General features: G+C 52.6%; 1 protein-coding gene across 2 annotated transcripts in view; it reads right to left on the minus strand.

Moving 5' to 3' along the window:
• Positions 1–5122: 5122 nt before the first annotated feature.
• dnai4 (dynein axonemal intermediate chain 4) overlaps positions 5123–21140 on the minus strand; it is a 185495-nt gene continuing 169477 nt past the window's right edge. The window contains exon 13 of one of the 2 annotated variants that reach the window (XM_085982729.1): positions 5123–5334. In XM_085982729.1, coding sequence (XP_085838855.1) covers positions 5132–5334 — 203 coding nt within the window. In that variant the 3' untranslated portion in view covers positions 5123–5131. The remainder of the gene's footprint in view (positions 5335–21140) is intronic. The other variant, XM_085982730.1, reaches the window with a different exon arrangement.

The following is a 21140-nucleotide window of genomic DNA, read 5'->3' on the forward strand; positions in this document are numbered from 1 at the left end:
TAATTTTCAGGTTGGCAAACTGTAACCAGTGGGGTGCCGCAGGGATCAGTGCTGGGGACTCAATTATTTACAATCTATATTAATGACTTGGATGAAGGGGCCGAGTGTAATTTAGCCAAATTTGCTGATGATACAAAGATAGGTGGGAAAGCAAATTGTGTTGTGGACGCAAAGAATCTCCAAAGGGATATAGATAGGCTAAGTGAGTGGGCAAAAATGGCAGATGGAATATAATGTGGGAAAATGTGAGGTTATCCACTTTGGTAGGAAAAATAAAAAAGCAAATTATTATTTAAATGGGGAGAGATTACAAAATGCTGAGGTACAGAGGGATCTGGGGGTCCTTGTATATGAATCACAAAAAGTTAGCATGTAGGTACATCAAGTAATTAGGAAAGCAAATTGAATGCTGACCTTTATTGCAAAGGGAATGGTGTGTAAAAGTAGGGAAGTCCTGTTACAACTGTACATGGCATTGGTGAGACCACACCTGGAGTACTGTGCACAGCTTTGGTCTCCTTATTTAAGGAAGGATATACTTGCATTGGAGGCAGTTCAGAGAAGGCTCACAAGGTTGATTCTGGAGATGAAGGGGGTTGTCTTATGAAAAAAGGTTGAGCTGGTTCGGCCTATAATCATTGGAGCTTAGAAGAATGAGAGGGGATCTTATTGAAACATATAAGATTCTGAAGGGACTTGACAGGGTAGATGCAGAGAGGATGTTTCCCTTCGTGGGGGAATCTAGAACTAGGGGGAATAATTTCAGAATAAGGGGGCACCGTTTTAAATCGGAAATGAGGAGGAATTTCTTCTCTCAGAGGGTCGTGAATCTTTGGAATTCTCTTCCCCAGAGAGCTGTGGAGGCTGGGTCATTGAATATATTTAAGGTGGAGATAGACAGATTTTTGAAAGGTAAGGGAGTCAAGGGTTATGGGGAGCGGGCAAGGAAGTGGAGTTGAAGCCAAGATCAGATCAGCCATGATTTTATTGAATGGCGGAGCAGGCTCGAGGGGCCAAATGACCTACTCCTGCTCCTACGTCTTATGTTCTTATGTTCTAAAATATTCAATTCAAAATCCCTGATCCCATGTGTAGATCTCTCCATTGCCTGTCCACCCGATCTCTGCAATTATTGCCAGCCCTATATCCCCTCCCAAATACTCTGTTCCTCTGATCACAGCCTTCTGCATATCCCCCTCTGGCTCACTATTTGTGGCAGAGCCTTCAGTTGCCTCAGTCCTATACTTCAGTACTCCATGCCCAAGCTTTGCTGTGGCTCAGTGGGCAGCACTCTCACCTCTGAGGCAGAAGGTGGTGGGTTCAGAGTCTCACTCCAGAGACTCAAGCACAAAATCTAGGCTGACACTCGAGAGCAGTATTCAGGGAGTGCTGCACCGTTGGAGGTGCCGTCTTTCGGATGAGACGTTAAACTGAGGGCTCATCTGCCCTCTCAGGTGGACATAAAAAGATCCCATGACACTATTTCAAAGAAGAGCAGGGGAGTTATCCCTGGTGTGCTGGCCAATATTTATTCTTCAATCAGCATCACTAAAAAACAGATTATCTGGTCATTATCACATTGATGTTTGTGGGAGCTTGCTGTGTGCAAATAGGCTGCCCTGTTGCCTACGTTACAACAGTGACTACATTTCAAAAGTATGTCATTGGCTGTAAACCGCTTTGGGATGTCCGGTGGTCGTGAAAGGCGCTATATAAATGCAAGTCTTTCTTTTTTTTCTCAACCTCTCAAAAAAAAAATTCTCAAAACCCATGTCTGAGCTATCAGTCATCCTTCCAAATCTCTTCCTTTCTGGCTTGACATCTGTTTTTATTAGACCTATTTGTGACACACCTTGGGAAGTCTTTTACATTAAGGATGCTATATAAATGTAACTTGCTATTATTGCCTCTTTTTAAAGTTATTTTCACCTCCCCTTTCTTGATTTCTACACACTACAGATCAACTGTGACCAAAATGTTGTGAATCCTGGACCCAGTGCTTAGACAATGCACTTAGAAACTGACTGCTAGGTGTTTCATTAGAGCAACATGGAGTCTCTTTCAATCTTTGTTCACTAGACCCAATACGCTTTGTGCTGTAAACAATATCCCCTGAAACCAGCCACAAGGAGGTGCCAGGAATTGTACCGACATAACTCTCCCCTTTAATTTTACCTTCCGTATGCTGGGAGATGACACAGCACCTGCTTACAGCCTTGAAATGACTCAGACTGGAAACTGAATGGAGCAATAGCATGATAATGCTCAGCACCACCGTGCTACTAATAAGATAATTTTTAAATTTATTTTATAAAGGGGGATTTAAAAAACAAAACACTAAAAATATTAGTCATCACATCATTGTCATTTATGATTTAGTGACTATTGGTCACAACCCCAAATTTCTTCTGATTTGCACTCTGAGACTATAAGTATATCGGGTTAGGAACACTGCGTGCCCATTAGTTGCATCCCTGACCTCATCTCACTTCCTGGTGTCAGGTGCCATGGAAAAGGGATAAATTACCACTGAAGATTGGGCCGCTGCTGGTGTCACAGCGGCCCACAGGTAAAGAAGGGTGGGTAATCAGGCCTCAGGCTGGGCGATTGTTGGCCGGGGGGGTAGTGACCATTGGCCAAGATATAGGTGATCGTTGGCCGAAAGGGAGGCAGCATTTGCTGCAGCGGAGGTAGCATTGGCCAGAGGGGACGTGGCATTGGCCGGAGGGGAGGTAGTATTGGCCAGAGGGAATGAAACATTGGCCGGAGGGGAGGTAGCATTGGCCGGAGGGGAGGTAGCATTGGCCGGAGGGTAGGTAGCATTGGCCGGAGGGAATGAAGCATTGGCCGGAGGGGAGGTAGCATTGGACCGAGGGGCGGTAGCATTGGCCGGAGGGGAGGTAGCATTGGCCGGAGGAGAGGTAGCATTGGCCGGAGGGGAGGTAGCATTGGCCGGAGGGGCGGTAGCATTGGCCGGAGGGGGCGGCAGCATTGGCCGGAGGGGAGGTAGCACTGGCCGGAGGGGAGGTAACACTGGCCGGAGGGGAGGTAGCACTGGCCGGAGGGGAGGTTGCATTGGCCGGAGGGGCGGTAGCATTGGCCGGAGGGGAGGTAGCATTGGCCGGAGGGGAGGTAGCATTGGCCGGAGGGGAGGTGGCATTGGATGGAGGGGAGGTAGCATTGGATGGAGGGGAGGTAGCATTGGCCGGAGGGGAGGTAGCATTGGTTGGAGGGTAAGTAGCATTGGCCGGAGGGGAGGTAGCATTGGCCGGAGGGGAGGTAGCATTGGTTGGAGGGAAGGTAGCATTGGGCGGAGGGAATGAAGCATTGGCCCGAGGGGAGGTAGCATTGGCCGGAGGGGAGGTAGCATTGGCCGGAGGGGCGGTAGCATTGGCCGGAGGGGAGGTAGCATTGGCCGGAGAGGAGGTAGCATTGGATGGAGGGGATGTAGCATTGGCTGGAGGGGAGGTAGCATTGGCCGGAGGGGAGGTAGCATTGGCCGGAGAGGAGGTAGCATTGGCCGGAGGGGAGGTAGCATTGGATGGAGGGGAGGTAGCATTGGCCGGAGGGGAGGTAGCATTGGATGGAGGGGAGGTAGCATTGGCTGGAGGGGAGGTAGCATTGGCTGGAGGGGAGGTAGCATTGGCCGGAGGGGAGGTAGCATTGGCCGGAGGGGAGGTAGCATTGGCTGGAGAGGAGGTAGCATTGGCCGGAGGGGAGGTAGCATTGGCCGGAGGGGAGGTAGCATTGGCTGGAGGGGAGGTAGCATTGGCCGGAGGGGAGATAGCATTGGCTGGAGGGGAGGTAGCATTGGACGGGTGGAGGTAGCATTGGCCGGAGGGGAGGTAGCATTGGACGGAGGGGAGGTAGCATTGGCCGGAGGGGAGGTAGCATTGGCTGGAGGGGAGGTAGCATTGGCTGGAGGGGAGGTAGCATTGGCCGGAGGGGAGGTAGCATTGGCCGGAGGGGAGGTAGCATTGGATGGAGGGGAGGTAGCATTGGCCGGAGGGGAGGTAGCATTGGCTGGAGGGGAGGTAGCATTGGCTGGAGGGGAGGTAGCATTGGCCGGAGGGGAGGTAGCATTGGCCGGAGGGGAGGTAGCATTGGCTGGAGAGGAGGTAGCATTGGCCGGGTGGAGGTAGCATTGGCCGGAGGGGAGGTAGCATTGGCTGGAGGGGAGGTAGCATTGGACGAGGAGAGGCAGCATTGGCTGTTCTTCCCATGTGCAGCACAGCTGAGGCACCCACCTCAAATGGAGAACAGAAAATTGCTGCAGTGCCTTGCCACAGTATAGGTTGGCTGGCTCTGCCAGTTGAAGATTAAAAAATAACATGCTGTCAAGTTTTGAAGTTGACCATTTCCCATTTATCCATTGCTCTGCAATCGATTGCTGTAGAGAAAGTAGGCATTTAAAATTTAAACCCCTTCTGGGGTACTTAACAATGCTGAAAGCCAAGGATGCACAGGTGTCCCTTGTGCCCAGCGATGCTGCGGTATAATTGCCGGGAAATGCGTTGTATGACTATTTCAAGCATTTGCATGGCATCATAATACAGCCGCCCATATGTGAGTGGGCGTATTATGTGCCTGTTCTTACTTCAAATTCAAAATTTGATGGGCGGGGTTCATCTGCCCCCATCTACACTAGATATGCCAGTTCTCTGGTGTAACCTGAAAAGAAATTTGGCCCCTGTGTGTTGCTATTTAAAGACTTCTTGATGAAAAGAAATTAGCCACAAATAATACAAACAGTAAACTAGGGGACGCATTATATAAAGCATATTTATTTTCGTTTTTATGTTCTGTTGTTCACAGACACAGCCCCCATGTATTTTTCCCACTCCTATCTGAACGCACTGACTAATACTGGGGTACCATACCACAGACACTGGCAGTTCTACCATATCAGCCAAGTGGCTATCCATCTGTATGCCTTGATATTGAATGTTGGCTGGCTATTCCACCTTGAAAAGTATCACAGCTGAACCCATTCCTGTCCTCACCCAATGTCTACTCAATTTGCAGCAGGATACAATGAACAGTGATAAGGAACAGGAATTGTGGCTAATTTCTCTAACCAAGGGACATAGGATACTGAAAGTTCATAATTTGCAGCCTTGCATAACAACAACTAAAACAACTCCTTGAGCAACCAAAAAGAATAGCTCAGGGCAACTGGCAACACAAATGTGGATTTCATTAAACATACCTTCGGGTGGAAGGAAAAACACATTCCTGGTGCTTGACGAGAAATGGACGCCTCACTCTTCTTTTCTTTATCACTTGCCACTTTCTTGGATGTCTGCATTCCTGTTCGTTTTATCCTCATTAAATCTGTAGAACAAAAAAGAATATTAAATTATCAAACGTCTTGGATTTCAGGATGAAATGTACCAGAAACATTTATTTCACAAGGAATTACTTTATTAGCACAAAAATACTTGAAATTTTTCTTCTACATTTTCTCCCCTTTCTCTTCAAAGAGGTGACTCACAGTGGAGTACAGTTTCTAGAGAATTCATAACCCTCCATTACTTCATGAAAGCAGCCATTCTTCATGTACGAGCCTTGATAGTGAATGTCAGTGGACTATTTGATTGTGGCGGGCACCACAGCTCAACCGAGGATGACTTGCTTCCACATTAAAAATGAGTTCGCAGGTGACTGATGAGTCCAATGCAGGACCTACAATCTCTGTCACAGGTGGGGCAGACGGTGGTTGAAGGGGCGGGTGGGTCGGGTGCTTGGGTTGATGTGCGCTCCTTGCGCTTGGCTTCCGCTTGCTCCCGGCAAGAGACTCGAGGTGTTCGGCGTCTTCCCGGATGCTTCTCCTCCACTTTGTGCGGTCTTGGGCCAGGGATTCCCAGGTGTCGATGGGGATGTTACACTTTTTCAAGGAGGCTTTGAGGGTGTCCTTAAAGCATTTCCTCTGCCCACCTGGGGCTCTCTTGCCGTGCTGGAGCTTCGAGTAGAGTGCTTATTTTGGGAGTCTCGTATCGGGCATGCAGACAATGTGACCCGTCCATCGGAGCTGATTTGAGCGTGGTCAAAGCTTCGGTGCTGGGGATGTTGGCCTGAGCAAGAACACTGACGTTGGTGTGCCTATCCTGCCAATGAATTTGCAGGATCTTGCGGAGGCAGCGTTGGTGGTATCTCTCCAGTGCTTTGAGGTGCCTGCTGTACATGGTCCATGTCTCTGAGGCATACAGCAGGGCGGGTATCATTGCTGCTCTTTAGACCATGAGCTTAATGCCAGGTTTGAGGTCCTGGTCTTCAAACACTCTCTTCCTCAGGCGACCGAAGGCTGCACTGGCACACTGAAGGCGGTGTTGGACTTCGTCGTCGACGTCTGCCCTTGTTGACAGTAGGCTCCCGAGGTATGGAAAGTGGTCCACGTTGTCCAAGGCCTTGTCATGGATTTTGATAATCAGGGGGCAGTACTGTGTGGCGGGGGCAGGTTGGTAGAGGACCTTTGTCGTACGGATGTTTAGTGTAAGGTCCATGCTCTCGTACGCTTCGGCGAAGGTGTTGACGATGGTTTGGAGTTCGACCTCCGAGTGAGCGCAGACGCAAGCGTCGTCTGCATGCTGTAAATCGACAACAGAGGATGGGACGACGTTGGATCTGGACTGGAGGCGACGGAGGTTGAACAGTTTCCGGTTTGTTCTGTAAATTAGCTCCACTCCAGTGGGGAGCTTACTGAGGGCGAGATGGAGCATTGCAGCAAGGAAGATCGAGAAGAACATTGGTGCGATGAAACAGCCTTGTTTGACCCCAGTTCGTACGCGAATTGGGTCTGTGGTGGAACCGTTGGTCAGGATCACGGCTTGCATGTCGTCGTGAAGCAGGCGGAGGATGGTTGAGGGCAGCTGAATTTGAGGAGCACAATCCATAATCCCTCACGGTTGACAGTGTCGAAGGCCTTTGTGAGATCAAAGAAGGCCATGTACAGCGGTTGGTGCTGTTCCCTGCATTTCTCTTGTAATTGACGTGCGGTGAAGATCATGTCCATTGTGGCCCTTAGTGGGCGGAATCCGCATTGCGACTCTGGGAGGAGCTCTTCGGCCACTGGGAGAAGGCAATTGAGGAGGATTCTTGCGATGACTTTCCCTGTGGCAGACAGCAGGAAACTCCTCTGTAATTACCGCAATCGGACTTGTCAGCTTTCTTGAAGATGGTCACAATTACGGCGTCTCTGAGATCCCCTGGCATGCTCTCCTCCTTCCAGATAAGAGAAATTAGTTCATGAATTTGTGCCAGTAGTGCTTCTCCGCCATGCTTTAGTGCCTCAGCGGGGATTCCATCTGCTCCTGAGGCCTTGTTGTTCTTCAGTTGTTGGATGGCCTTTTCAACCTCATGCCGGGCTGGGGTTGTGCTGAGATGGTGGCGGGTATCATGCTGTGGGATGGAGTTGAGGACACTCGCGTCGAAGACAGAGTCATGGTTAAGGAGATCTTCGAAGTGCTCCTTCCAGCGGGCACTGACTGCCTCTCTGTCCTTGATGAGTACCTCTCCATTCTTGGCCCGCAGTGGGGTAGGGTTTTGGGTGCTTAGGCCATAGATGGTCTTGACTGCGCTAAAGAATCCACGCACGTCGTGGTTGTCAGCTAGCTGCTGGATCTCCTGCGCTTTCTCCACCCACCATCTGTTCTTTAGGTCGTGAGTTTTCTGTTGGACCTCGGCCTTCAGGCTTCTGCAGAGCTGCTTTCTTGCTCTCGAGTTCTTTGCTGTTTCCAGATCAGGAATGCCTTGCGCTTGTGGCTCATTAGCTCCTGGATCCCCTGGTCATTCTCGTCGAAGCAGTCTTGGTGTTTCCTGGTCGAGTGACCGAGCATCTCTTCACAGGTGCTGATTATGTAGCCAGGCCCTCACAGGCTTATGCTCCCAGAAGTCGCCAGCCACGGGCAACTCAAGGTTCCCAGCATGAGCAACAGCAGCCTTTCACCAGCTTTGCTGAAGTCACTAGGGAGCACCTCATAGGAGCAATAGAGTGAGTAAACCTTCTTTTAAGAAAGTCACTATGGGCTGACACTTGGGTGAGATATGAATTCAAGGCAATTATTAGTTTTAAAATGAAATTGATCACCTTTATGATATTTGACACTTTGATCCACAGTGTCTGTCATAGCAGCTTTTGAGTTTGCATTGTATGTCATTGGTATAGAAGTTGGATTAATGATTTCCAAGTTCTTTAATGCAGGATGAAGGGAGTAATGAAGGATGTAACAAGGACTGTTAATGCAGAGGTGTTTTTGTAACTTTTCAGGACCGCAAAATGTGCAAGTCACCAGAATTGCTGTGCAATTAACTCATCCCTAGCATCTCTGGCTGCAAGGTGTTGTGGTAGCCGATCATCTTCTTCTCCTTTCTCACCTTCACTCTTTGTCCAATGAGGACTGCGGCTGTTGCTGTGCCTCCTCCAAATGCAGCCCTGTCTGGATGTCAAGATTGTGCAAGGTGCAGCACATCATCTATATCTATATATATAAAAGGATCGATCTGTCTGTCTGTCTGTCTGTCTGTCCAGCTATACACTCTAAAGTTATAGAGCATACCTACACGTGCGTTACATCAAAAGAAAGCTTACGATTCCGGAACGGTCATAAGTGTATTTACGTTTTGGCGAGACAAAAATTGCGCCTGCGGTATCCAAAAAACATTCAAAATTCCGCTCATTATCCGCTCATTAGCATAGAGTGACATTAAGGTCGACCAATCGTACGGTTGAGCGACCCGACGGTCGACCAATCGCTGTGTGGCGGGGGTGGGTTCGTCGCGCGTGCGGGCGGGCCCTCCTAGAGTTGAGCGACAGGACGATTGACCAATCCTACGCTTCGGTGACATGACGGTCGAACATTCGGTGCGTGTGTGGGCGGGCCTTATCGTTCTGAACCGAGCTGAGCGGCCGCCACCTTGATTCCAAACTGTTCATTTCTTTTTCCCGCTTTCTGTGTGTTTCTTTTCAAATATACATTTCCAGCAAAAAAAAAGTTGCTTTTAAAACACAAATTGTTTTTTAAAAAAGTTAATTAATTTGTACATCTTTTCTCTAACCTCTATAATTTTCCTACCTTTCACCGTTTTTGTAGGCCTCGAAGCCTGGGCCTCTCCTCAGCACCCACGCCTGAGCTAGGCACCTCCCGGCCCCAGTCAACAAGCGGCCCCTGATCGCCGCCATCTTTGTGAAGGCTGGAGGGGCGGGCCTCAGCCGAGCATCGCTACCGCCGCCATCTTAGTAAAGGCTGGTGCGGCGGTGGCGGCACGGAGCTCCGTGGAGCAGGTGCACGGCGGCATCTCACTCTCCCCCCCAGTCTCTCTCTCTCTCTCTTCCCCGCGCCTCCTGAATGTGCGGGGGAAGAGGCCCGGGGCACCGTGGCCGCTTTCGGAGACTTCGACTCCGTGACAGGTGAGGAGGGTGTTTGTTGTTCACGTTGGGCGGCGGGCAAGTTCCCCGGGTGCTGATCCCTGGCGGTGTGGGTGTGGGGCCGGAGCCCGGCTCTTACCTTGCCCCGGAGAGCGGGCGGACGGCGGGGCCTGGAGTAGCAGAGGGGAACAGTCAACAGACAGACGTCAGAGAGACAGAGAAATAGGGAGGGAGGAGAGGGAGAGGACAGGGAGAGGGGGAGGGAGAGGGAGAGTGAGGAGAAGGGCAGGGAGGGAGAGAGGAGAGGGGCAAGGAGGGAGAGGGGAGAGAGAGAGGGTGAGGGAGGGAGAGGGTGAGGAGAGGGTGAGGGAAGGAGAGGACAGGGGGTAGAGGGGGAGGGAGAGAGTAAAGCAGGGAGAGATGGGGAGGGAGAGAGAGGGTGAGGGAGGGAAAGAGTGAGGGGGTGGGACAGGGAGGGAGAGCTTACCTTCTTCCTTCGCAGGGGTCCATCGGGCCACCTTCCCCCTCCGTCTCTCTCTCTCGCTTCCCCCCGTCTCTCTCTCTCTCTCTTCCCCGTCTCTCTCTCTCTCTTCCCACGCAGTCGCTCTCTCTCTTCCCCCCAGTCGCTCTCTCTCTTCCCCCCCAGTCGCTCTCTCTCTTCCCCCCAGTCGCTCTCTCTCTTCCCCCCCAGTCACTCTATCTCTTCCCCCCCAGTCGCTCTCTCTCTTCCCCCCGTCGCTCTCTCTCTTCCCCCCCAGTCGCTCTCTCTCTTCCCCCCGTCGCTCTCTCTCTTCCCCCCCAGTCGCTCTCTCTCTTCCCTCCCAGTCGCTCTCTCTCTTCCCTCCCAGTCGCTCTCTCTCTTTCCCCTCCAGTTGCTCTCTCTCTTCCCCCCCAGTCGCTCTCTCTCTTCCAACAACAACATGCCCTCGAAAAAGCCTCGGCACCGCCGGGCACTCCAGCTAGTTTATAATACAAGAGACTCTTCTGTGGGGAATATTAGTGGATTCTTCCAGACATGTCAAGGCACCTGAACTTTTGTTTGAGGAGTCCTTCATTGTGCTCAGTAGCGATTCTGGTAGCCCCATGGCTTTGGTTATACCTTTGTTGTTTAGGCGTGTTTTGGTTGCAGAGGGTGTGTAGGGGGTAACCCTTGTCCAAAGCAGCCATCCTGTAACGTTCCTGGAAGGGTCGAATATTGGGGAGATGGTTGAGTGTCACAGGGTAAAAGTGTAATGGCAGCTGCCTGGGAACCTGGCACCAAACTTGCATTACTTGAGGGTTTACGTACACAAATATTTGAAGGTGGCAAAACAAGTTGATGAGGCTATTAAAAAAGCATATGGGATCTTTGGTTTTATAAATAGAGGCATTGGGGGTGATTTTGCCAGCCCTGGGGAGGCGGGACTGCAGGGAAAATGGCAGAATTTGGGGGCGGGTGCCCAACCTGCCCCCAACCCGCCTCCATGGCATCTTCCCAGGATGCCGTCCCGCGCCGGGTCCTGTAGTTAACAGGCAAAAAATAGGATTATCCCCTTTTTGCCCTCACAAGTGCGGGTTTCACGAAGACCCCGAAACCCGCCAGGTCAGCAAGGCAAGTAGTGGGTCTGCGGGGCTCTGTGGGGTCCAAAAATGTGCTGTGGAGGTGAGTGATGGGTGCAAGTGTGGAGAGGTGAGTATCTGAGGTAAGTGCAAAGTGTTAGAAAAAGTGTACTTACCTTTGTTTCTTCCTGCAGGCTTCAATCTGTGGGTATGCGGAGAGTCTCGCACCTCCGCGGTAGAGATGACAGATGGTCGTTGCATTCTCCAATGCAGCAACCATCTCATTTCTGCAAAAGAAAGAGGTTTGATGAGGTCTTGAATTCAAGACCTCATCAAACTACAGAGAATGTCACTGTTTGACAGCTTCACAGAACTGTCACACGATGACAATTCATCTATCAAACACTTTTGACAGATGAAACATCATACATTGACGTTCTCTGCAACCGGCTTTCCCTTAATTGGCCTGCTAAGGCGGCTGGGCGGGCTTAACAAGGTCAATCAAGGGTAAATAGCGTGGGTTGGACAGAAGTTGATGGAGACGGGACTGAAACCCGATAAGTGGGAGTCCCGCCTCCAAAAGCTCCTCATTAGCAAAATCAGCCCCAGAGAGTACAAAAGCAAGGAAGTTATGCGAAAACTTTATAAATCACTCTCTGCCTCTCTAGCTCTCTCGCCTCCTTTCGCTCCATTACAACAGTGACTACACTCCAAAAGTACTTAATTGGCTGTAAAGCGCTTTGAGACGTCCGGTGGTCGTGAAAGGCGCTATATAAATGCAAGTCTTTTTCTTTCTTTTATAAAACCTTCCTCTTTATCCAAGTTTTTGGTCACCTGTCCTAATATCTCCTTATGCGGCTCGGTGTCAAATCGGTGTTGTTGTTATTGGTAAGGCCTCAGCTGGAATATTGTATCCAATTCTGGGCCCCACATTTTAGGAAGTATGTTAAGGCCTTGGAGCAGAGGAGATTTACTAGAATGGTACCAGGGATGAGGGACTCAGTTATGTGGAGAGATTAGATAAACTGGGATTGTTCTCTTTAGAGCAGAGAAGGTTACAGAGAGATTCAATAGAGGTGTTCAAAATGTTGAGGGGTTTTGATAGACTGCATAGTGAGAAACTGTTTCCACTGGCAGAAGGGTCAGTAACCAGAGGACATAGGTATAAGGTAATTGGCAAAAGAACCAGAGGGGAGATGAGGATTTTTTTTTTACGCAGAGAGTTCTTATGATTTGGAATGCACTGCAGAAGCAGATCCAATAGTAACTTTCAAAAGGGAATTGGATAAATACTTGAAAAGGAAAAATTTGCAGGACTATAGTAAAGAGCAGGGAAGTGGGATTAATTGGATAGCTCTTTCAAAGAGCCAGCACAGGCATGATGGATCAAATGGCCTCCTTCTGTGCTATATCATTTTATGATTCTACTGTGGTGGAGCCACTGAATGACTCTGGGCAACTGTACATAATTCCCTTTAACGATGTTCTAACACCAGCCTAAGCCTGTACCATTGTGTTAGAGATTACTTTGTTTTGTATATAGTGTTTGCATGCACGGGACGTGGCCCCTTTAAGAGCACGGGAAAACGTGGGCAAACACGATGACGTCACGTCGCAAACCACGTGACTGCCCAGGCAGTCCTCGTGGAATCTCCATCTTGTTAAGACCTGTTTTTGTGGCTCTCCTGTATCGATCTCATCAAACTGTTTGAACTCATTTAGTCTTACATTAAAGACCTGTTTGATTGATCTCCTGAGTCGACCTCAGTTATTAGTTAGGAATTCGAAAATTCCTACATTGGTGACCCTGTTTTTTTGTGAACGTTTTTCACAAAAAGGACACAACATGGAGGCCAACGCCGTTTCACTGAAGCTACTGCAGTTCTGGGAGCAGCAAGCGACCTCGTGGTTCATTCAGGTCGAGGCCCAATTCGCCCAAATATTTCTATGTGGTCTCCGCACTCGACAGCTCTACCGCCTCGCGGATCGTCAGTCTCCTCGAGAACTCTCCAACGGAGCGCAAGTATGAAACCCTAAAGGCGCGGTTGCTGCAAGTTTTCGGGCTCACTAAAGCGGAGCGCGCCCGTCGATTGTTCGCTATGCCCGGGCTCGGGGACTCCAAGCCTTCGGAGTTAGTGAGCCAAATGCTCACACTCCTTGGCTCCGAACCGGAATGCTTCCTATTCCGTGAAATATTCCTCAGCCAGCTACCGGAACAGGTGCAAGCCGCCCTGGCCAGATCCGAAGTTGAGGACTGCGCAGCACTCGCGGCAGAGGCGGGCAAAATTTTCGCGGTTACTCAGCAGTACTGAGCTGCCACGAGGCGTCCATCCCCCACAGACGGCGCCCCAGCTCGTCAGCCTGCTGGGCTGTGTTTCTACCACGCGCAGTTCAGCGCAAAAGCGAGACGTTGCTGCCCTCCCTGCAGCTTCCCCCCAAAAAAACAACTACGACCACCGAGGAACGGGTCTAACGGGCGCCCCGCGGCCGCGATGGCGATCGGCAACGCGGGCAAGTTGCTGTTTATCACCGATACTCTCTCTGGTCGTCGTTTTCTGTGTGACACCGGGGCCAGTGCAGCATATTACCCACGTCCGCCCTCGATGTGCAGACCGGGATTCATGGCCTTGCCCTTGAAGCGGCCAATGCGGAGCAATTCGGACCTTCGGCAGACGGCGGGTGCAGTTGTGTTTCAGGGGCCAACGTTTTTACTGGGAGTTTGTGACGGCCAAGGTTTCGCAACCCATTCTCAGCGCGGATTTCCTGTGCGCCAACAGCCTCCTGGATGACGTGAGGAACCGACAGTTGATCAACGCGGCAACTTTTCATTCTATCCCTTGTTACCGCATTAGCACTACGTCGTGCACCGTTACCTGTGCTTTTCCGGCTCCGGATGAGTTCGCTCGCCTGCTCGGCGAATTCCCCGACCTGACAAGACCCATGTTCTCCTCCACAGCCACGAAACATGGTGTGGAACACCACATCACCACCAACGGCCCCCCGGTCTACGCGCGGGCCCGGCGCCTGGAACCTGGCAAGCTGGCGGTCGCAAAAGCGGAGTTCGCGACCATGGAACGGTTAGGGATTATTCGCCGGTCGAATAGTCCCTGGTCTTCACCCCTCCACATCGTCCCGAAGCCTGGCGGCGGATTTGGAGGAGGGGACCGAGTGTAACATATCAAAGTTTGCAGATGATACAAAGATGGGAGGGAAAGTAGTGAGTGAGGAGGACATAAAAAACCTGCAAGGGGACATAGACAGGCTAAGTAAGTGGGCAGAGATTTGGCAGATGGAATACAATACTGGAAAGTGTGAGGTTATGCACTTTGGCAGGAAAAATCGTAGAGCAAGTTATTATCTTAATTGCAAGAAACTGGAAAGTACTGAAGTACAAAGGGATCTGGGGGTCCTGGTGCACGAAACTCAAAAGGTTAGTATGCAGGTGCAGCAAGTGATTAAGAAGGCCAATGGAATGTTGGCTTTCATTGCTAGGGGGATAGAATATAAAAATAGGGAGGTATTGCTTCAGTTGTACAAGGTATTGGTGAGACCGCACCTGGAATACTGCATACAGTTTTGGTGTCCATACTTAAGAAAAGACATACTTGCTCTCGAGTCAGTACAAAGAAGGTTCACTCGGTTAATCCCAGGGATGAGGGGATGGACATATGAGGAGAGGTTGAGTAGATTGGGACTCTACTCATTGGAGTTCAGAAGAATGAGAGGCGATCTTATTGAAACATATAAGATTTTGAAGGGGTTGGATCGGGTGGATGCGGGGAGGATGCTCCCGATGATGGGTGAAACTAGAACTAGGGGGCATAATCTTAGAATAAGGGGCTGCTCTTTCAAAACTGAGATGAGGAGGAACTACTTCACTCAGAGGGTGGTAGGTCCATGGAATATGCTGCCCCAAAAAGCTGTAGAAGCTACATCATTACATAAATTTAAAACAGAAATAGACAGTTTCCTAGAAGTAAAGGGAATTAAGGGTTACGGGGAGCGGGCAGGAATTTGGACATGAGTCTAGGTTCGGATTGGACATGGCCCTGTGGGTAGCGGAGCGGGCCCAAGGGCCATGTAGCCTGATCCTGCTCCTATTTCGTGTGTCTAATTCTGTTAGATTCAGGAGATGGTTCTGTGATAGTAGATTGGCGGTTAGGATCAGATCAGCCATGATCTTATTGAATGGCGGAGCAGGCTCAAGGGGCCGATTGGCCTACTCCTGCTCCTATTTCTTATGTTCTTATGTTCTTATGGCGGCCATGCGGCGACTATCGACGCCTAAATGACGCCACCACTCCTGATCGGTACCCGATCCCCCACATCCAGGATTTCTCCGCCCATTTGGCAGGGAACACTGAGAAGAAAAGGGTGTAAAAGAAAATCCGTGGCTAAGTAAAGAAATTAAGGATAGTATTCGACTAAAAACAAGGGCATATAAGGTAGCCAAATCTAGTGGGAGGATAGAGGATTGGGAAAACGTTAACAGACAGCAAAAAATAACAAAAAGATTGATTAAGAAAGGGAAGATAGATTATGAAAGTAAATTAGCAAAAAATATAAAAACAGATAGTAAGAGTTTTTATCTATATATATAAATTGGTACTTCTGTCTGTCTGTCTGTCATTCTGTCTGTCTGTCTGTCATCGCGTGTGCGTCTGTCGGGTATGCGCTAGAAAGTTACAGGGCGTACCTACGCGCGCGTTACCTCCAAAGAAAGATTACGCTTCCGAGACGGTTTTAAGCGTATTTACGTTTCGGCCGGGCTAAAATCGCGCCCGCCATATCCCAAAAACCTTAACATTCCGCTCATTAGCATCTCATTATCCGCTCATTAGCGACAGAGTGACCTCGAGCTCGACCAATCGTACGCCAGGTTGCTGGCGTGTGCCGCCGGGCCAATCGGTGCGTGTGTGGCCGGGCCTTATCCTTCTGAACCGAGGTGAGTCGCCGCCATCTTGATTCCAAACTTTTCCTTTCTTTTTCCCGCTTTCTGCGTCTTAAAAAAAAATGTTGCTTTTAAAACACATTGGGCTAGATTTTCAGTATAGACAGTTTTGGGGCGCTAACCTTAGCGCCCGCCCGAAGTTAGCGCCCGCCCCAAAGTAGCGCCCCGTTGCCGGAAATTCAGTGGCTTCGCCCTAAGAGAGTGGTGGAGCGCTAAAAGAGGCGTTCCACTCCTACCTTTAGGCGCTAAGCCGGCGGTCCAGAGGGATAGCGCCCAGGCGGGGCGCAGCACGGGTGCGGTCATTTTTGCACTGACAGCAGACCCCGGGGTGCCGACCAGCTCTTAAAGGGGGAAGGGACGAATTGGTCTGCTGCCACGCCCTGCACACTGCAGCCTTGCAAAGAGGCCTCAACACTGCTGCTCAGCCCCAGGGAGTCATGGCAACGCCAGAGAAGGCCCGTCAGCGTGCCCTGCGCTTCTCAGAGGGTGATCTGGACATAATGGTCACAGCTGTGGAGGTGGGGCGCAAGATCTTGTTTCCAGAGAGTGGGAGGAATCCAACCCACCATGACTACACCAAAGCCTGGAAGCAGATCGCCCAGAGGGTGACGTTCACCGGCGAGGCCCCCAGGACCCACAAACAATGCCGTAAGAAATACAACGATCTGACCAGGATTGTGAAGGTGAGTAGCCTTTCCAGTCTCCTCCTCATTCTTGCATGTACACCTGACATGATGGGCAAAGGGACCTGAAAGTCCTATTGGCCAGCCCTCAGCCAGCAGCATTGGGACAGTCATGAGCATCAAATGGCCATTCGGCACTCTACACTTTGGCCAAGCTATTCCACCATGGGAGGCAGTGCACAGTACATCAGGGCTTCACTCTGTCCAAGCTATTCCACCATGGGAGGCAGTGCACACTACATCAGGGCTTCACTCTGTCCAAGCTATTCCACCATGGGAGGCAGTGCACAGTACATCAGGGCTTCACTCTGTCCAAGCTATTCCACCATGGGAAGCAGTGCACACTACATCAGGGCTTCACTCTGTCCAAGCTATTCCACCATGGGAGGCAGTGCACACTACATCAGGGCTTCACTCTGTCCAAGCTATTCCACCATGGGAGGCAGTGCACAGTACATCAGGGCTTCACTCTGTCCAAGCTATTCCACCATGGGAAGCAGTGCACACTACATCAGGGCTTCACTCTGTCCAAGCTATTCCACCATGGGAGGCAGTGCACAGTACATCAGGGCTTCACTCTGTCCAAGCTATTCCACCATGGGAGGCAGTGCACACTACATCAGGGCTTCACTGCGCACTTACAGCCCGTCCTTTCTCTTGCAGGCTAAAGTAGCGTTTAATCGCCAGGCCCGTGCCAGGGGTGGCCGCGCCAAGCTGCAGAAGCTCACTCGGCTGGAGCAGCGCGTGTGTGTGCTCATGGGAGCCCGTGTGATTGTCCCCACAGCGTGCGGTGTATCCGACCCTCCACTGCCCGGCAATGGTAAGGACCTCGCCTTTTGGCCCTCTCGCGTCGCACTGGCCCATCCGAGCTACCTCCTTTGCCACTGTCCCACCAATGCGCTGAATCCCACCAGTCCTAACTCCCTCGCTGACGCCGTCTCCTCACTCTGAAGCTACTCTTGTGCATTCCTGCTTTCAGCTGGTGACGACCAGGACCCTGAAGCTGCCAGTGACAGCACCTCCGACCAGGAGGAGGAGGAGGAGCAAGCCGGACCTTCGGGGGAACAGTCACGTCCCGCAGGAGAGGAGGAAATGCTTGACACCTCCTCACTGGACGAGTGCCTGGAGGAACTGTCGCAGGGCAATGCAGCTTCTGGGACCAGTGGCGTCCAGCCACCCAGCAGCCGTGCGCGTGGCCCGCGGCCTTCCCCCCAAAGGGGGGAAGGATCAGAGGGGAGTGCTGCTGCTCGGCACACTCGCCGTCACCAACGCGGCAAGGGTCCCCTAGTTCGGCCCCCTCCTCCCCAGCGGGAGAGTCGCGACTCCAGTCCGGACACCTTCACTTCGGAGGAGGTGCGGAAGCTGGATAAGATGGCTGACGACTCGGACCGGCGCCACACAGAGCTCATGAGCGTGGTGGGGCGCATGCCTGAGGCCATCGAGTCGCTGGCGACCAGTGTGCGCGAGTTCGGGGCAGCAACTGCCGCGAGTGGCCGCATGCTGACTGATGCCGTCAAGACCCTGGCGGATGTGATGCGCGCGCACACCAGGACCACAGGGCCACTCACTGCTGCCACACGCGCTGTCTCAGGCAGGCATCGCCAGGGCAGGCGCTGCGCTGCACCATCCCAGCAAGCCGCCCGTCGGCTGATTGCTGCGGATCCTGCAGTGCGGGCCCGGCCGAGTGCCACCGCGCCACAGCACCAGCCAGCGCATCCCAGACGCCAGCTGGCCCACATTGCGCCATCCGTCGCCGCCATTCCCCCTCTGGGGCGTCAAGGGCAAGCGGCTGCAACTGATGGTGGCCAGGCTCAGGTGCGCCACTCAGCAGACGGCCCCTCGAGGCCCAAACGCCGTGTAGGCCGCCCCCCAGCAGCATCTGGCGGAAGGGCATCTGAGCCTCAGGCGCCTTCCCCCAGCCTCGCAGCAGCCACTGGGCAGAACTTGCGAAGGAGCAGCAGGCCGGGCAGGGGAGGCAAAATGCTGGCCAAGGTCTCGCCCTCGCGGGCCACTCAGTAGAGGGTGTGGGCAGCTTTCCTTTAATATGGCGGTGGCCATCTTTATTTTGCCCATGGTTGTGCTTTTGGAGGGCTTATTTTTTGCGTTAGGCCGACGTTGAGGCCCGGTTTGAATAAAGGTGGAGTGGCTCCTCCCCAGTTTGTGGGAGTGAGTCGTTTGTTGGGCTTTTTGTGGGGCCCGTTTATTGTTTTTGGGGATTCATGTGGGAAGGGCTTTTCATTTTTGTGAAATAAAAAATTATCTTTATTCATGCAGTCTCCATGGTTGTTCTTCTTAGTGTTTGTTGGCTTCGCCGGCTGAGGGCTTGCGGAGCGGCTGCATTCATCTTCCCTCATGGCCCCTGGCCATTCCCTGACAGGGGGCTTAGAAGTACCGTGTAATAAGGTGGCGTCGTGCGGCCCTTGGCCCTGGTCGCTCCCTCCTGGGAACATACTCCTGCTCCTCCTCCTCCTCCTCCTCCTCATGCTCCTCCTGCTCCTCCTCCTGAGGTGCTGGTCCAACGTCAGGTGGCAGTGCCTGAGTCCTGCGGATAGCCAGGTTGTGTAGCATGCAGCAAACCACCACAAATTGGGAGACCCGGTCCGGCGAATACTGGAGAGCTCCTCCGGAGCGATCAAGGCAGCGGAACCGCTGCTTGAGGACCCCAATAGTTAGCTCGATGATGTTGCGGGTGGTTTGATGGCTCTCGTTGTAGGCCTCTTCAGCAGCGGACCTGGGCGCGCGGAGCGGGGTCATGAGCCAGGTGCACAAAGGATAGCCTTTGTCCCCGATGAGCCATCCTCTTGGGGGAGGCTGTGCCTGGAACATGTCATGCACAGTACTCTGCCGCAGGATAAAGGCATCGTGGCTGCTGCCTGGGAAGCTGGCATTGACTGCCATGATGCGCTGCTTGTGGTCACATACCAGCTGCACATTCAGAGAATGGTAGCCCTTCCTGTTGCGATACTGCTCACCATGCTCCAGAGGGGCCCGCAAAGCCACATGCGTACAGTCAATGGCGCCCTGCACCAAGGGGAATTCCCCGAGTCTGGCAAATCCCAATGCGCGCTGATGCTGGCTCTCGAGGGCCATGGGGAAGGAGATGAATTGGCTTCTCCTTCTGAACAGTGCTTCGGTCACGTGGCGGATGCAGCGATGCGCGCCATACTGGGAGATGTTTGCTATGTCCCCAGCAGCGTATTGGAAGGAGCCGGTGGCATAGAAGTTCAATGCCACCGTCACCTTCACTTCCACCGACAGAGACGTCCTGCACCTGAGCTTTGGCCGCAGATCTCGGCGAAGCAGGTGGCAGATCTCTGCAATCACCTCCTTTCGGAATCGGAGCCTTCTAACACATCGCGCGGCACTCATGTTTAGGTAGGAGCGCTGCTGCCGGTATAGCCTGACTGGGTAAGGCCTACGTGGCCGACGCCTGTAGCCCCCTCTGCCTCTAGCCAGGGCTGCCCCTCTCACAATGCGTCTGTGAGCCCTACGGACATGGCGCTGCAGCTGCGCGTTGGCACCCCATGCAGCCCCCATCAAATCCTGGCAAACAGTCTAATTTCCAAATGGCCACTTGCAGCGCTATTGCCTGAGTCCAAAAATACCTGGCTCTTGCTGCTTGAAACCAGTTAGCTATCCTCCTTGTTGTGTCTCCAGAAATGCGTTGCACAAGACTGTTTTCTGAAAAAAGGATGGCCTTTATACTGGAGAGGACGTTCCCTTTAATTAGCGCCCCCCGGGGCCCGCGCTGGTTGTGTTGCGTTCCTTTTTCCAAACGCTCCGGCCGCCCGCCGCACAATGGGGCGGTCCGACTGAAGTTTGCAATCGGGACGGCCAAAGGGCGTTGCACGAGGATGTGACGTCATTTTCTGCGCGCGCATCCGGGCGGGCGCTAAACTTTGCGCCAGCGCTAACAGGCAACTTAATTTGGGGCGGGGCGCAAACTGCGCTGCGCCCGGGCGCTACACGCATAGCGCCCGGAAATCACTTCTCTTAAGGCGCTAACTGCTGGCGCAAGCGACTGAAAATCTAGCCCTTAGTTTAAAAAAAAAATGATTTAGAAAGTAATTAACTTATCTAATCTCATTAATTTTCCTACCTTTCCCCGTTTTTCCAGGTAGGCCTAGAAGCCTCGGCGTCTCCTCTGCACCCACGCCCGAGCTAGGCACCTCCCGGCCCCACTCGAAGGCTGGAGGGCCGAGCCTCAGCCCAGCGCCGCTAGGGTGCGCGCGCAGCAGGAGCTGAGACGCGGCGTCTCTCTCTGGCTCGGCCGGGGGGCGGGGCTTGCTGAGCGTCCAGCGTTACCCTGGCAACCGGGCCCGCCGGCCGTCTCGCACAGCCGCAATCGGCGGTCTTCACCTCGGGGGGGGGGGCGCGACCCACGGGGGGGCCAGCCGCCAAGCGTCACCCTGGCAACCGGCCGCCCGGCCGTCTCGCACAGCCGCAATCGGTGGTCTTCACCTCGGGGCAGGGGGCCGCGACCCACTGCGGGGGCCGCGACCCTCGGGGGGGGCGCGACCCTCGGGGGAGGGCCGCGACCCTCGGGGGGGCCCGCCGCCCTCCCTCCCCCCCCCGCGCCCCCTCCCCCTCCCTCCCCTTACCC

The sequence above is a fragment of the Somniosus microcephalus genome, chromosome 3 (assembly GCF_052327205.1).
Source record: "Somniosus microcephalus isolate GS21.2 chromosome 3, FLI_Smic_1.0, whole genome shotgun sequence".
NCBI classification, from domain to species: Eukaryota; Metazoa; Chordata; class Chondrichthyes; order Squaliformes; family Somniosidae; genus Somniosus; species Somniosus microcephalus.